The sequence below is a fragment of the Chiloscyllium plagiosum genome, unplaced genomic scaffold (assembly GCF_037043375.1).
Source record: "Chiloscyllium plagiosum isolate Xiang-an unplaced genomic scaffold, Cpla_swu_hap1 HiC_scaffold_1, whole genome shotgun sequence".
Lineage (NCBI taxonomy): Eukaryota > Metazoa > Chordata > Chondrichthyes > Orectolobiformes > Hemiscylliidae > Chiloscyllium > Chiloscyllium plagiosum.
This window is the reverse complement of record NW_028270139.1, coordinates 95,416,072-95,434,203: the sequence shown is the minus strand read 5'-3', so window position 1 is coordinate 95,434,203 and position 18,132 is coordinate 95,416,072. Positions and strand designations below refer to the sequence as shown.

Sequence of the window (18,132 nt, the reverse complement as noted above, 5' to 3'; positions counted from 1 at the left end):
CAAATCCTCAGTGTGTTGATCTCTCCTGGAGTGTGCTATAGATTAGAAAGAATCATTGGATTTGGACTTATTGATTTCATCCACAGAATTTCATCTAATGATATATGACATCCATAAAATAATTTGTGAATCTCTGATATTCACATTCAATAGCTGGCGAGGTGACATTTGAATGTTTCTTGAGTCAATATGCTGCAGTGCTGCATGGTGATACTTATTATAGGGCCCTACTAATGCTCATATTATTATTAATATTAATAATAATAACAACAATAATCCTGGAATAGAAAGCTCTAATTGTATAATTCCTTAAATCATGCCACTCTGATTTAGCCAGGACATTGAAGGGTTGGAGAATGTGAGTACGGGTTTTCCGGTTACTTGTGAGGAGTTAAAACCCCTGAAATAGATGTCATGTCAAAATCCCACAGTTTCCTACCCTCTTTCTGTCTGCCCTACAATCAGTTCTGAGTCCCCTTCTTTTTGATTCCAGCACAGAAGCAATTATGCCAACTAAAATAGCATTTAACAACAGTTTTGCCCTGTGGGGAAGAGAGTGGGCAAAGCCTATCCTGTAGGAAATTGGATTCTCGTTCAGAAAATGTATAAATATATATAGAAAACATATATAAAAAAAACCTCTAACTAACTACTTAACTAAATAAATAATAACCAACAACAAACTAATAAATAATACTAACTTGGCTCAGCCAAACAAAACACTTGTACATTCGTAGCTCCCCTGTCTGGATACTGGACTTGTAAAACACAATCGTTACGGCTATATAAAAGCCCTTATTAGTGTGGCAGATAAATCTGTGTCCAGATATTTCAAAAAGGGTCACCATGTCTTATAGAAATTCTCAGTTTTGTGGTGTACCAGATATGGGATATGCTCCATAACAATCTTCCACCAACCTGTTAGGTCCAGGGGATTTTCAGATACCCAACCTAACAAGGTATTCTTTCTTGCGCTGCAAATGAGGATGTTGAAAAATGATTTCTTATGCGCATCTACAGGGAATGCACTGGGCAGGCTAAGAAGAAGAGAGATCTGTTCCTTCTCCACCCTTACACTCAAAATCCTCTCCATTGCTCCCGCCACAGCCTACCAATGAGATAGGAACTGAGACAATGGTTGAGAGGGCCCATACAAACCTTGCACTTGGGACATGTTGAAGATACTCCTGCTTTAAATTTTGACAAACGATCCAGAGCCAAATGGGCCCTATGGAGAATCTTCAACTGCAAAGCATGGGTCCTATTGCAAATTGACATCTTTCTTGCGTTTTCCCAAACATCTCCCCAAGTCTCTCTACCACACCCTGCAGTCGATGAAACTCATCTGAGGGGGGTTCACTGCTCCCCCCCCCCCCCAATTGATGATATAAAGTGGCTGACAGAAAATGCACTCTTAGCACTGAGCACCCTCCTCTGTATATTGGATTTGTAGGGATCAGTCAAAAGTGTAGTCTTTTTTTGAATAAAATCCCCAATTTGAAAAATACGAAAGAGGTCCCTGTTAGATAGCTTGTATTTCCGTGCTAACTGATCAAAGGACATCATTGTGTCTCCCTCAAGTAGGTCGCCCATACAAGACACACCCCTAGCTGCCCAATGCTTGAATCCTGAATCTATCATCCCCAGTTGAAAGTCTGGGGTACCCACGATGCGTATAAGAGAAGATGTCTTGCCAAATATTGCCTTCCCTCTGCCGAATTGCCCTCCATGCTTTAACAGTATTGACAGCTATTGGGTTATGGCAATATTCCCTAACTGTCCTCATTTTGTCCAAAAACAGCAAGCTGGTAAGGGGGTACCTTGCCTGGGAGACTTCGATATCTAACCATATTGAAAGAGGGTCCCCACAAGCCCAATCACTCACATAAGATAATAGCAAGCTTAGTTGATAATTTTAATGTCTGGGAGATCCACTCCCCCCAATCTGTGAGGCAACTGCAGTTTAGCTAATTTAATAAGGGGCCACTTGTGATGCCAAATAACTGTTCAGTCTCCTTAACATTTGCTTATTAAAAACCAGGGGGAGCATCCGTATAGGATACAACAAATGGGGGAGAATATTCATCTTAATAAGTGCAATCCGACTCAACCATGTTCGGAAGCACCTCCCATCTTTGAAGGTCTTGTTTGATTTTGTTAAATAATTGAACAAAATTAGCTTTGAACAACCAATCCAGAACTGGAGTAATGAATATGCCCAAATACTCAAAACCCCCCAGTGACCACTTAAATGGGAATCGATATTTGCCCTCAAGACCTAGCACCTTCATAAGACCACCCATGGGCATAACCTCTGATTTTTCAAAATTTATCTTGTACCCTGAAAAGGTGCCAAACGCACTGATGCATTGTATCAGACAAGGCACCGAAACTGCTGGATTTGACAAAAAAATGAGGACATTGTCCGTGTACAACAAAATCTTCTGGAGTCGATATGTTGGGATCCCTACGAATGGCCTCTGCCAATGGTTCAATCCCCAATGTAAAAAGCGATGGTGAAAGGGAACAACCTTGTCAGCTGACCCTAAAACTGTTAAAATTGCTTGAACGTAGCCCAGTGGTGATGACCGCAGTGAGAGGGTCACTGTAGAGAACCTTTACCCATTTTATAAAGGCTTCACCCAAGCCAAACCGCTCTACAGTATAAAAAAAATATGCTGAAAAAGTGTTGCTGGAAAAGCGCAGCAGGTCAGGCAGCATCCAGGGAACAGGAGAATCGACGTTTCGGGCATAAGCTCTTCCTGAAGAAGGGCTTATGCCCGAAACGTCGATTCTCCTGTTCCCTGGATGCTGCCTGACCTGCTGCGCTTTTCCAGCAATACATTTTCAGCTCTGATCTCCAGCATCTGCAGACCTCACTTTCTCCTAAAAAAATATATGGCCAATCAATTCAGTCAAATGCCTTCCCTGCATCTAGAGAAATCACCAATCCCGACATTGATTGTTGCTGACATGCCTGAATTATATTAAGCAACCTACTAACATTTTTGGAGGATCTGTGACCCTTTATGAAGTCCATCGGTTCCTCTTTAACAATAGAAGTTAACACAGTCTCCAGCCTTAACACAAGAGTCTTCGAGAGGATTTTAAAGTCCACATTTAAGAGTGAAATGGGACTGTACGAAGCACAGTCCTCTGGGACCTTACCTTTTTTAAGAATAAGCGAAATATTGGCCTCTTTCAGAGTTGGCGGGAGACAATCATGGCTTTATGAGTCATTGAATATGTTGAGCATTGGGCCTGACAGTATAAATTCCTTACAGAATTCACTGGGAAGTCCGTCAGGACTGGGTGCCTTTCCACTCTGAAGCTGCTTCACAGCCTCCTGTACCTCTTGCTCTGATAAGGGGACATTGAGAAAAGACTCTTGTTCAGGGGTCATGCCTGAGAGCTCCAGATCCTTGAAAAAGCACTCCAACTTGATGCACCCCTCCTCACAACCCTAAGATTGGTATAATTCAGAGTAAAATCTCTGGAATGCCACATTAATCTTTTTGGAGTCACACATTAGTTTCCCAGACCCTTCCCTAATCAACATGATGACTTGAGGGACACTCCTTTTCCTGGCAAGATATGCTAAGTTCTTGCCCAGTTTGTCACCATGCTAGTATAACCTTTGTTTTGCAAAAGTAATCTCCTTCTTTGCTGTCTGCATGAGCACGGAATTCAATGCAGACCGCAGCACCATAATCCTCTGTAGCTTGACCGAGGGCCTTTCAGAGTTAGCCTTCTCAGCTGTTTTCAACCGTGCTTTGAGGAGACGTTGCTGCTCGCCTTTCTGCCACTTCCTACTGGCAGAGTAGGAAATAACGAACCCTCTGGCATAGGCTTTGGCAGTTTCCCAAAGGACGGATGGGCTACTAACCAAACCTGAATTAATGTCCAGGAACGCCCTAAATTCCCCAGAGAAATACTTTACAAACTTATTATTCTGAAGAATAAAGGATCCATTTGTCAGTGCCTCAAACCCACTGTAACGTCCTTAATCTTAACCACCAGGTACAAAGGAGCGTGATCATAGATGGTAATATTACCAATCGTATAAGATACCACCAAGTCCAGGGTTGCCACGGGGGTCAGAAAAAGGTCAATCCTGGTGTGACATCTGTATGGATTAGAAAAAAAACGTAAAGTCCCTGCCTGTAGGGTGGAGACGCCTCCAGTAATCCACCAACCCATACTCCACACACAGACACTCTAATTGTTTAGTTTGTACAGAGGATATCGGGGGGGTGGGGAGGGGCTTTGGCCAACCTGTCTACTGTGAGCTCCATGAGACAATTAAAATCTCCCCCTATAATGATATGTTGGGACTTGAGACAGATCAATTTAGAGAATGCATCCACCAGAAATTTGAGGCTATGGGCCAGAGGACAAACACCACATTCTTCCCCATTTATCAGGGCTTTGAGAATTACAAACCTCCCGTGTAAGTCTATAACACACTCAGGTAACTTAAATAGGAGATTCCTCCTAACCAATATAGCCACTCCCCTACTTCTGGTATTAAAAGATTAAAAGTAAACCTGATCAAAGCCATTCTGCTGTAGTTTCAAATGCTCCATATCATCCAAGTGTGTCTCCTGTAACAAAGCAATATCCACCGTTGCCTTTCTAACACTCAAAAGTACCTTTTTACTCTGAATTGGTGAGTGACTCCCTTGATGTTCCAGGTACACCATTTAATCAAGTCATTAGCCATAACCTTCTGCAGTAACATTTAAATTCCAGAGAGGAAGAACTCGAACCACAAATCACCAAGTCTTAGTGTCACAAGATCCATAGAACATAAAAAACTAATAAACTAAAACCTCTACAGTTAACAAACTACAAAGCTATCAAAGATTATATACAACAAAACCCAAAAACTAAACCCACATATAAAGCACCAACAATGCTGAATAGGAGGACTCACCCCCTGCCCAAAGGGGGCAACTACCCATCCCAAAACCCATCTTCCCATACTGCTGCCAATACTGCAGCCCGGGCATTTAAATACCTGAATAGGGCATTAAATGCCTCTAAATAGGCATCTAGCCATCCCAACCATTTTCCCTCCTCCCAGCTCAAGCCGCACCACAAGCACAAGCAGAAAATAAAGAAAATACTCCATGGAGTAGCAATATGAATAAAGAAATATCGAAAGAAAGGGGTAAATACCCCACCTATCCTTTGGTATAACATAACTTAGAAATTGAAAGTACACATCTCAACCATCAGCAAAAATATTTCAGACAAGACTGTTACCAATAAAAAGGTAGGAAAAGAAAGCCCTGACCTGACTTCCTCTGTTTTTTAAAGAAAAAACAAAGACACACCCAAGCAACACTACAATTTGTACTTACTGAATTGTTCAGATTAAGTTAATTTGTCCACAAAGTCTTTTGCCTTCTCCAACGTGTCAAAGAGATATACAGATCCATCTAAGGTGAACCAAAGCACTGCTGGATACCTCAGAGAGTACTGGATCCTAAGTTCCCTCAGTCGTCTCTTGATACCATCATAGGATTTTCTTTTCTGGATCACCGCTATTGAGAAGTCCTGGAAGAATATGATCTTCGAGCCCTCATAATCTAGGGCCTTCGGATTCTCCCCCCCCCCCCAACCCCCCGGATTCTGGAAGCTTCCACAATTCTCTCCTGATTTCTGTAATGACAAAACTGCACTAAGATAGAATGAGGATGTTGACCCAGACCTGACCTCCGCGCTGTGACCCGATGAGCCCTCTTGATCTTCAAGCCTCTCATTCCAGCCTCCAAGTTAAAGAACTTTGGCAACTAGCCCTCAATAAATTCTGCTCACCTTCCTTACTCTCCAGCAGACCAACGATACGAATATTTTTTCTCCTGCCCCTACTCTCGAGTTCATCAACTTGGTCAAACAACTTATGGACCTGCATCTCCAGGGCTTGGATCCTATCCTTGGAGGAACTGGTATCAGCTGTGATCAATGTGACTCTGTGTTCTACCTCATCTGTCCTTTTCTCCAGATCTCCCAGCTGTTGTTCATGCTTCTGCAGCATGATAGAGATCAGGGCCAGCTTCTCCTCTATCTACTTCCCTGACATCTCGCGAGATTTCATGAGCTCCTTCACCAGAGCCTGGTAAGAAATCGAGTCTGAGGATCCTGCAGGCTGGGCTGCGTGCCCGGCCTCGGATGCTCCTCCTCCCTCCTTCGGCATCTCTGGACGGCGAAACCCAAGGTAAGTTGATTTTCAACAGTTTTCTGGGACTCCATGACCTTTCCAAAGTCCCAGGATATCGCGGTGGTCTGGCATGGGTGTGTTAAAATGTCATTCCGCTTGTGCTGCATTGCAGAGCTCTGCAACACGACCTTCTTACATCGCTGCCATCTTGGATCCCCCCAACTAGTTCTTTTTTAAAGTCAGTAGTCCATGACCAAAGGTTTTCAACATCTGTATTTTTTTAGAGGCTTGTTAACTGCTCAAGACATGTTGGAAATTGTTGTTCAATTCATTGCTGCATTCTCCTTGGCACTAACAACATCACATTCTTGCAATGTCATTCACCATCAACCTTTCATTGAAGACAAATCTCAAGGCTCATTGTGTTTCAGATCCTTTCTGCGATTGAAATTATTTCTCTTACAATCACTTCAGGGAGTGGAAGTATGGGGACATTCAAGTGATACTGGGAGCTCATTCACTTTCCAAGAGGCAAGAAGAGAAACAACAAGTACTGAAAGTGAAGAAATGCTTCCCTTATCCACAATTTAATTGGAACAGAAAAGAAAATGACATCATGCTGATTCAGGTACATTTGACTTGATTAGATTGTATAAGGTTTACTGACTACACTAGAACACTGAAATCCCATTTCCTGTCACTGTCATCGTAAGTCAATTCAGGAATTTTAATGCCCCCAACCTGACAGAAACTGTGTGCAATGGCAGTTAAGCTGAAAAGCAACACTTGTACACTACTTCCCCAACCTGATCTGACCAACAGCAGCTTCTAAATGATAAGAATAGCGTCTCAAATTGGTGGTGATCATTTTAAGAATTTTAAAAAATTCATTCACAAGGTGAGAGCATGGCTGGCTAGGCCAATATTTATTGTCCATCTCTAATTACCCAGAGGCCAGTTAAGAGTCAACCACATTGCTGTGGGTTTGGAGTCACGTGTAGGTCAGACTGGGTAAGGATAGCAGATTCTTTCCCTAAATGGAAGGTGGGTTTAGATAGTTAACCAGAATGGTGTTTCTTGACAATTGACAATGGATTCATAGTCATCATTAGACTTTTAATTCAAATTTTTATTAAATTCAAAATCAACCAACTGCCACAGTAAGGTTTGAACCTGAGTCCCAGAACATTTCCAGAATCTATGGATTAACAGTCAAGTGATAATGCCACTGGCTATCACCTCCGCCTAGTATGCAAATTGCTTATCATTTTAACTTCAGAACAAGTTTTTTTTGACAAATTGCAAAATATTTTACTGAACAACGTAAGATATTTAGAAAACATAAGGATTTTGTTCTGATCAATTCCAGCCGTAGTTTGTGAATGTGATAATGGCAGGTCCATTTTTGTTCCGCCAATCATCTTACTTACCTGTTACTTCCTCTGTTAAAAATCACACAACACCAGCTTATAGTCCAACAGGCTCACTTGGAAGCACAAGCTTTCAAAGTGCTGCTCCTTTGTCAGGTAACTAGTCAGGCAGGATCATAAGACAGAGATTTTATAACACAAGATATCACATTCCTGAGATAATTTAAGGTTTTATTAAAAAAAAGTCACATCTCAACTCAGACAATGCATTGAAGGTGTTAGGTTAGAGTCTGTCTGTTTTCCAATCTTGTATCAGACTGGTTCTATTTCCAAAGTAGGAATTTACAAAAAGTCACATGGATTGACTGCCTTGCTTGACTGCCTGCATATTGTGTGCTTTTTGAACAAAATAAAATGTATCTGCAAATGCAATTTTCCAAATGCAAATTCATCCCATAGACTTATATGTGTGTGTGTGTGTGTGAAGAAGAGAGAGAGTGTGTGTGCACGCGTGGTGGGGGGGAGGGGGGAGTGTGTGAGCGTGTGTGCGCATGTCACTGTGTGTGTGTGCGTGCATGGTCTAGTGTGTGTGTGTGTGTGAAGAAGAGAGAGTGTGTGTGTGCGCGTGAGTGGAGGGGGAGTGTGTGAGCGCGCGTCTCTGTGTGTGTGTGCGTGCATGGTCTGGTGTGTGTGTGTGCGTGTGTGTGTGTGTGGTCTAGTGTGTGTGACAGAGTATAAGCCTGTGAGAGGGTGTGCGCGTGGGTGTCAGTGTGGGGGTGTATGTGTGTGTGTCTGAGCGAGCACGTGTATGAGAGCGGGTTCAATACCGGCAGCTGCTCATCATTCTCGGATTATATCTAATCTATCTCACAATACTCAGATCGGAGTTGGTAGCTTTGTCATGAGGTCATTCCTGCCAGGAACAGCCTCTAACTCCACAAGAGGACCAGCAATTTAAATGGTAGAATATTTTACAGGTTTCCTTGTGGACCAAAAGAAGCATCATTAATCACCTCTGTGGGTTCATAAATAAACATCAGGCCTTTCCTAGACCAGGATCACCAGCCGGGATTTTCCCCCACTGTATTTGCCTTGAGATGTGACCTATCCCTCTACATCTCTGGTAGTGGTCTCCTAACCGCTGGGACAGTTTTCCTCCTAATTTCACAGCAACTTTGATTTGAGAAGTTGGCCTATCTAATCAGGTATGCCAACTTCTGTTAAAATGTGTTGAGTCTGTCCATTGCCACGTCACAATAGGTAAGATATTATGGCTTGCTTTGGCACATTTCTGTTGAGCTCTTAGTTTCAATATACCTGTGGATTCTTGGATTCTAAGGGAATCAAGGAGGTGGAAATTGGACAAGGAATTGGAATTGGTTGGTAGAGTGGCCTGCTCTTGTTCCTAATTCTTACATTCTTGAGCCTCAAAAGAGACACATTTTTCTTTAGCTTCGACAAATATGGGAGATATTTTCTGATGGGGACTGGCTCATATGTTTAAGGGAAACACGTTGGTTGAAAAGCTCCCCTGAGTACAATGAAATAGATAACAAATAATCAGAGGAGGTATTGGATAAGTAAGTGGCTGCAGGAATAAAATGGACCTGGTATTATCATTTTCACAAACTAAAGATGGAATTGATCTTACCAAAATTCTTTTTTTCTAAAAGTCTTACATTGTTCAGGAAACTATTTTGCAGTTTGTCAAAGAAAATATTTACTCTGCCTTCAGCAACTGGTATTTTGAGCAGTAATTGCTACTCAAGTAATATCTACTTTCAAAAGCATTCCAGTCAATCACTGTTTGATAATAAAAACAAGTACTGAAATGAATTAAACACAGTATAAAACATTATGATAAAAACATAATCAATAGGAAGAATCAATGTTTGCTATTGCCTTTTGGCTAAATGTAACAAGTCTGTTAAATGAATCATTAGCACCTAGAATATCAAAACAAATTTACTTCCAACTGATGCTGTCAAAAGCATAGTGCCAAATCTGGAACAGTGCAAATTGTTTGATATTGTAACAATGATAAATGACATCAATACTCTTGGTATTTAGTTCTTATTTCTAATAAGTTAACAGTTTGAATAATCCATCTATTTGCTCTATTAATTTGCGATAGTTGGCCAATGAAGCTATTATGAGCAAGCATGTGTCAATCCTGAAGCTGCCAAAATCACCAAAAGATGTCAAAGCTGGAACCAAGTGCATTGTTGCAGGATGGGGAACAACTAATCCTGAAATCCAGAATCCATCTGATACCCTGAGGGAAGTAACTTTAACTGTCATTGCTAGGAAGCAATGTCAAAAATACTATAACTATGATCCCTTTATAACTAAGGACATGTTATGTGCTGGTGATGTAAAAGCTAGAAAAGATTCATGTCAGGTGAGTTAGCTATATTGTTTTGCTTCATGCTTTCTTAATTTAAAACTTAGATGATTGTAATAATTTTCTTGACTGTTGTTGTACTGTAAATGTTAATAATGCGCTAATGTGATGTGGATAGAAACAAAAAGTGCCGGTAATATTAACGTTTTATTTTGAAGATAATCTCTGAGTTATGCTGTTACATTAACACTGCCAACATGATTAATTCTGCTAAAGTCAAATGCAGTTACCAAAATAAGCCAATGCATATGAGTGAGTTAACGGATCATAAAAATAGACAGCGCTAAAAATGCACTGCATCTGTTAATTAAATTTAAGTTTGTGGTTAGGATGGAAATCTATTCTCCAGTTCCGAGGAAGGATTACCAGACACATGCTGCCAGAACTGCTGAGCTTTTCCAGCAGCTTCTGCTTTTGTTTCTATTATCAGTTGTGTTTGTTTTAAAAGGGATGCAGCAAAAGAATCCTTATAAATAAACAAAAACAGTGCACTCTGGAGAAACTCTGTTTGGTCATCGGGATGGAACAGCAGAATATTATTTAAAAGTCTAAAACTTCTGAATGTTGAAATTCAGGCAAGGTTAGGTAGCTTTAACAAGAAACGTTAGAGTGCAGGTGCCACAAACAATTGAGAAGGCAAATTCACCATATTCCCATGGGGAATGGAGAACAAGAAAATGACAGGCTTGTTACAATGTACAGAACTCTGGTGAAACCATGTCTGGAATAATGTACACAGTTTGGGGTTCCATAAATAAAGAAGGATAATCTCATACTTGTATTAGTGCTGAGTGCATGCAGTTATGTATAAAAGATGAATGGCAGATCTTGTAGGGGTTTGAGTGATGTGCGCCACAGCAACGTCAAGAATGTGTTACCAAAATACCATCAACATGTCCCACAGAGGCACACACAGACCATTGCCACACAATCGTCAAAGATGTCTACCGCTTCATTCCCCATGCACATTTTCGTTAATCTGAACATAGGGCTGTGCTCCTTTTTCTGGCTTACAAGCAGAAACTAAAGCATGAAGATCCAGTGCAGCAAGTTGTACAATGCTGGTCTGAGATAGCGGATGAGTCCTACATAACTGCTTGGGGTTGGTGGACTGGGCCAGATTCAAGATGTCAGCCATCATGAACTTCCTCAATAAGTGTGTAGAGGGCTGAGTGCTAAAGAGGTTAATCTGAGTGTTTCCAAACCAGAGACCATGGATCAACCAAGAGGACCTGCTGAAGTCCAGGTGTGAGGTATTTAAGTGAGGGGGCCTGACCTGTACAGAAAATCTATGTATGATCTTAACAAAGCCGTCAGAGTCACAAGGAGACAATACCAGACTAAAATAGAGTCCTTGACTAACCACACAAATACATGTCAACTCTGACAATGCCTCCATGATATAATGGGCTACAAAGGGAAGTTGACAGCAATGCATCCCTCCCCAATGTGTTCAATGCATTCTATGCTCATTTTGGACAGAAGGTCAGTGAAATGATGTCACCTGCCCTGACAGCCTTGAGTGCACCTCTACCCACAGTCACCATTACAGATGTCATATCGACCTTCCTGAGAATGTGGAAGTGACTAACCCGGATGGAGTCCTGGTAATGTGCTCTGATCCTACACCAATTCGCGAGAGTATTCGCTGATATCTTTAACTCCTCCTTACTAGATTCCTTCCTGCTTCCAGAAGACCACTACCATCTCAGTGCCAGAGAAAATACAGGCAAAATGCCTCAATGACTATCACCCAGTGGCTCTGATATCCATCAATGTGATGTGATTCGTGAGGTTAATAATGCCAACTCCAACCTTCCAGATTGCCTTGATCTGCTACAATTCACCTACCCTCACAAGAAATCCTTGGCAGACGCTATTTCTCTAGCCTTACACCCATCCCCGGAACATCTGGATAGCAAGGACACTGAAGTCAGACTTCTATTTTTTGACTTTAGCTCTGCCTTCAACACCATAATTCCAACAAAACTCATCGCCAATCTCTGAGATGTAGGACTCTGCTTACCACTGCTGCAATTGGATCTGTAACTGTAACTTCCTGACCCACAGACTGCAACCAGTATCTTGGTACATGTGACAATAATGAATCAAAATCAAATCAAAATCAAATTAAATGAAATCAAATGTGTGGGAGGATTCCATGCAAGGCCCAAATCAATATGGGGAGCATCTCACTCCATCTTTTATGTTTTCACAAGCAGTGTGAGGAGTTTTTTGCTAGACAATAGCAAATTACAAATTAAGGGTGATTATTCCTTTCTAAATGCTTATTTGATGACCCAAATTAACATAGAAATCAGAGCAGGTGCCTTGTAACCTCAGCTCAGCACTTCTTCCAAGTGATCATCCTGTTATACACCGGGCACTATCGTCTCAGGGCATGCTTCATGACACTGACTGCATACATCCCATGTCAATGGACATTGGCATCCAACATGTATCAATTTCTAAGAACCTTCATGACAAATCTCTGATCTAATTTCAGTATCATACTGCACTTCAATGCTGCACCTTGGGTTGCAGTGAGGACACTGTCCATTCAGTGACACTCTCTCTGTACTGAAGCAGGCTGTATCTCAGGCGCTTTGCTCACTGTCAGAGTAATCGCTCACTCTGCACATGCCTGATTCCCACAGTGCCCCTGCCCTGCCCTGCCTTGCCTTTTTTGTGCTTTACCCCCTTCATCTAGTCACATGCACTTAGTTACAATGAAAAGCTTTGTTTTGCGAACAGTACAGGAGCACCTTGGCAAACAAGAACATAAAGATCTGCTTAGACAAAGTGAGGCATACAGGTTATGCTCTGTAGGAGGTGCACGAAGCAAGACCAACATTAGGTATGATTCCATGAGTATGACTATGTCAGGCTGTTGCTTGACCAGTCTGTGAGACATCTCTCCCAATTTTGGCACTAGTTCGCAGTTGTTAGTAAGAAGGACTTTGCAGGGTAAACAAGACTGTTTCTGCCATTGTCCTTTCCAGTGCCTAGGTTAATGACAGGTGGTCAGTCCAATTTCATTTACTAACTTATCAACCTGTGGAAACAGACTATCATTTTTACCCTGTGAAAATTGTTCATAATTTTGAACATCACCTTTTAATCTTCTCTGCTCCAATGAGAATAAGCCAGAAATATAAAAAGAGCTTATAAGAGTTAGTATAAACACTTAAATAAGAGTTAATAAAGTAAGCTTTAGTCCTGTAAAAACCGAGATTAGAAAATTAGTTATAGAAAATAGGAGATGACAGAGGGGGGCATGGCGGCTCACAGTGCCAGGGCCCCAGGCTTGATACCAGCCTCGGATGACTGTCTGTGTGGAGTTTGCACATTCTCCCCATATCTGCATGTGTTTCCTCTAGGTGCTCCCGTTTCCTCCCACAGTACAATGATGTACAGGTTAAGTAGATTGGCCATGTTAAATTACCCACAAAGTCCAGGAATGTGCAAGTTAGATGGATTAGCTCTGGGAAATACAGGGTATGGGATAGGTAGGGGGTTGGTCCAGGTGGGATGTTCTTTGGAGGGTCAAATAGCCTAATTCCACACTGTATGATTATGATGAATTGAACAAGTATTTTGTATCAGTCTTCACAAGAATGCAAGTAACATCGCAGAGGCAGTGATAAATCAAGAAAATGAAGGAAGGGAGAAGCTCAGGAAAATCACAATCACCAGAGAAGTGATACTGAGCAAATTATGGGAGCTACAAGCTGACTAGTACAGAGGTTTTAATGAATTTCATCCTAGGATTTTAAAATAAATGGCTAATGAGAGAATTGATGCATCGATTTTAATTTTTCAAAACTTCTTTGATTCAGGGACAATCCCATTAGATTGGAATGTAGTGAATGTAGCTTCTTTTATTTAAAATTGTAGTGGACAGGAAGGAGGAAGCTACAGACCAGTTAGTATGATATTTACCACAGTGTAAGAGTTCAGAGATATTGTTAAATAAGTTATAACGGGACATTTGGATGAATTCAAAATAATCAGAGAAAGACAACATGGTTTAGCGAAAGCAAAATCATGTTCAACATATGTTTTGGAGTTCTTTAAAAACATTTCTGCTGTACATAAAGGGGAACCAGTGAATCTATTGTACTTAGATTTCCAAAAGGAATTTGTTAAGTTGTCACATCAAAGTTTATTGCAGAAAATAAAAGCTCATGGTATAGCAGGTAACGTATTAATAAGGAGAAGAGATTATCTGGCTAGTGGGAAGCAGAGAGAAAGTAAAAACGAGTATTTTTCAGGTTGGCAAGATGGAATGAATGGTGTGCTATAGGGATCGGTCCTGGGACCTCAACTGTTTACAATTTGCATTGAAGACTTTGATGAAGAGATGGGAAGAATGATTGCCAAAACAAGAAAACAACTGAGCTTGAAACAAGTTCAACTATTACCTATTTGAATGATGTATTTGTAATTTATTTAAAACTGCCAGGCAGACTGCCGATTTAGGCACTGACTCACCCATATGTGAGGGGAGTCTGCTCATTGGTTTCTGACTTATTTCAAGGGCCCTCCAAGTTGAAAAGATTCCTGCTGATAGTACATAAAATCTTCGGTCTGTCAGAGAATCAAGGGATACGGAGTGTGGGTGGAAAATGGAGTTGAAACCTAACATGATCTATGATCATGTTGGACTATTTGCATCTCTGACTACTCCTACCTTTAACATTCTTGAGCTCCAGAAGGACTTCAAATGTCTGAGTGCAACACCTTTACTAATGGTCTGATTTAACCCACTCAAAACTCTTTCACTTACACAGAGTTAACATTAATCTCTATAGCTTTAGAGACAATTAAAGTCAGAGGTGTGCATATGAGCTGCAAATACCATTTTACATTGCATCTGCACTGCCCAATTGGCAGGCAATTCAGAGCCCAATTTTACTCCCTTACTGAACACTAGTTTGACCTAAGACTAGTTTAAGACACTTTTGACTATGTTTTTAGATCAATAATTGGTTGGTTTGGATTTGGGTAGCATCAGACATCAGAACACAATAACAGCTACCCATATTTATGTAAATTATAAATGCAGTTTTTTACTTGTATATAAACTGGTGAATCTTATCTGAAGGTATTATGTTGGAAAGGTAGTGGCTTTGTTGTATATGTTTTTGTTTAAATGTGTAACTAGGGTAGACAGTGCATGATATTTGAGCTGAGCAGTTCACACTATCTCTTCCTTTAACTAGTCTCATTCTTCACCGCCCATTGTTTTCTCACATTTACCCAAACCACGTACAACTTCTAGAACTGTTTTGCAGAGTATCAGTTTTATGTATCAAGAATGGCACTAAATTCTTATATCTTTGCTACAGACCCTTCATATTTTCAAAAGATTTCAATTGAGGTCCATATAAGAGATTAGCATGATAAATTACATTGGAAATAGTGTACTGAAATGGACAGAGAACTGGTTGGCACACAGGAACTAAAGAATAGGAATAAACTGGTCTTCTTCCAAGTGACGGGCAGTGGATCCAAGCTATTTACAATATGCATTAATGATTTAAATGCAGGAACTAAATGCCTGTAAATTTTCAGATGACACAGATCTGGGTGGGAGACTGGGCCATTGGGAGAATGCAGAGACATAACATGATTTAGACGACCTTGGATTAGTGGGCAAATGTGTGGCAAATGTATGGCAAATGCATTATAAGGTGAATAGATGTGACTTACGTAGCAAAAACAGAAAGGCAGATTATTATTGGAATGTTGATAGTTTTGGAAACGGAAATGGGGAAACAGGATCTGGGTGTCATTGCAGGTACAGCAGTTGGTGAAGACAAATGGTATGTTGGCCTTCAAGGATTCGAATACAGGCACAGGAATGTCTTGCTGCAATTGTATAGGGCCTTGATGAAGCCACAGCTGGAGTACTGTGTGCATTTTTGGCCTCCTTTTGGAAGGATTCTCTGCCTATGCAGGAGTGCAATGAAGGTTTATCATACTGGTTCCTGGGATGGCAGGACTGAGATGAAGAGGAATATATTCACTGCAATTGAGAAGAATGAGGGGAGATCTCAAAGAAACCTGCAAAATTCCAACTAATTGTAGACAGGCTAAATGTGGGAAGGATGTTCCTGATGACTGAAGAATCCAAAACTAGGGTTCACAGTCTAAGGATATGGGGAATGCCATTGAGGACTAAATTTCTTCACCAAGAGTAGTGAGCCTGGGAAATTCTCTATCACAGAAAGTGATTGAGGCCAAAGCATTGAATGATTTTGAGACAGAGTTCGACAAAGTTCTTAGAGTTAAAAAAGATCAAAGTGTGTGGGGAGAAATGTAGGAATAAGATACATCATTCAGAAATTGCTGGAAAATTTAAGCAGTCTGACAGCATCTGTGGTGACAAAGCAATGTTAATATTTTGGGTCCAGTGACACTTCTTCAGAACAGTTGGATGACCCACCAAGATCATACTGAATGGTGCAGTGGACTCAAAGGGCTGAATGGCCTACTCCTGCTCCTATTTTCTACGTTTTCATGCTCCATACAGATTGATTTATTTTTCTAATTTTGGTATAAACCCTTAGTTGCATGTTAGTTATCCTTTCTGTACTTTGTGTCATAGGATCTTTCATTGGAATCTTCCTGAATGCTCACTCAATCTGCCACTGTTAATTTGTCAGCTGGGGTATACAATTAAGTGGGCATTGTGCCAATCTTCCGTCAATGTTACAACAGCTGATCAGCTGATAACTGCAGAAATTCCAGTGTTTTTATCTAAATGTGCAAATAATAATTCCACAATTTTCTTAAACTTTTAAAAAATATCTGTACATATTGGTGTAGTTTGTTTGTCATTAGGTCTTTAACTACTAACATTGCATATTTCTCAATGGTCACATGCCATTGACTTATTTACTGAGCTCCCTTCTAACCTTACCATTCTACCCGGGAAAGTGGACTTTATGCCAAAAATAACAGATGAGTCTTGATATTGCAAGTCCTTCCTCCAGACATAGCCTTTCCTATTTTTGCTGGGTGAGAGTGAAGTCAGGCCAGATTTCACACTTCCAAATTTTACAGTAGCTGCTGGCCATTTAAACCACCAGCTGCCTTGATTGAAGTGGGAGTTTAGCAGCCCTGTACCATGGAACACAGAGATGTGCCATAGGACCTGCTCAGAGCAAGTCTCAACTTTGTAGATTTGTTTGGATAGTCAAGATACCCCTTTAGCAAGGGAACATGCCCCCATGGAAATAGTCTTGGGGGATATTTGCAAGGGTCCAATAGTCTTAGGTGGGGTGAGGGGTTATGGTTAGGTATCCTTCAGATTGCTAACAGCAAAGATTGCGCTTAGAGCATGAACTCCTTGGTAGTGTCAAGAATTGTCAATATGTGTCAAAAATGTGATTTTTATGTTTTTTCAAGAGGATAGCATGAAATAAAGAACTAATGGATTTTTTTTTACTTGTAATAATGAGTTAGCATGGTAAGTGGCCCTAAGTTGGCATAGAGAGTATGCAGGGCTATGGAAAACGGGTACAAAAGCATTGGGGGCATTAAGAGTCATGGGGATGGGTAGCATGTCATATGGTAATATGGAGAGCATGAGGAACCACATGAGATTGATGGAGGATATTAGAAGACCTGGATTGGTATGGTAAGGGGTTGGGGATTATGGGAGAGAAGGTGGTGTGAGGGATGAGGACTTAAGAGTTGCACTTTATTACTTATTTCCACTTTTGGACATAGCACTGGATTTCCAAGGCAGGTTTTCCACCCAGTTTGCCTCAGCAACTGGCTGCCTCCTCAACTCTTCCCAAGATTCAGCTTTAAATCCAATCCACTCCTTTGACTAAGTATGGGCAGTTTTAAAAGGTGGGGTTAACAGGGTGAGGAATTCTCTGGCTCTGTGATTAGGACTTCCCAAATTTGAAATCTGCATTGACATTTGAAATTACTGACTAACATTATTTTTTTTTTCACTTTTCTTCAGGGAGACTCTGGTGGTCCACTCATATGCAATGCCAGCAAGTTCAGGAAAAGATATGAATACAGAGGCATTGTTTCAGCAGGAGATGGTTGTGCTAAACCTAAAAAACCTGGCATTTATACCCGTCTGTCTGAAAAATTTCTGAAATGGATAAACAAGATCACGAAAGTTAGAACTCACAAATAAAACAATAAATTGCTCTTGATGTGAA

The 18,132-nt window shown here is 40.9% G+C and overlaps 1 protein-coding gene across 2 annotated transcripts in view; it reads left to right on the top strand.

The window, feature by feature from the left end:
- Positions 1 to 18,132, top strand: part of LOC122549177 (granzyme K-like) — a 26,638-nt gene extending 8,506 nt beyond the window's left edge. For both annotated transcript variants that reach the window (XM_043688557.2, XM_043688547.2), the window contains exons 3-5: positions 6,641 to 6,794; positions 9,671 to 9,937; positions 17,925 to 18,132. In XM_043688557.2, the coding sequence (XP_043544492.2) occupies positions 6,641 to 6,794; positions 9,671 to 9,937; positions 17,925 to 18,107 (604 nt within the window). In that variant the 3' untranslated portion in view covers positions 18,108 to 18,132. The remainder of the gene's footprint in view (positions 1 to 6,640; positions 6,795 to 9,670; positions 9,938 to 17,924) is intronic.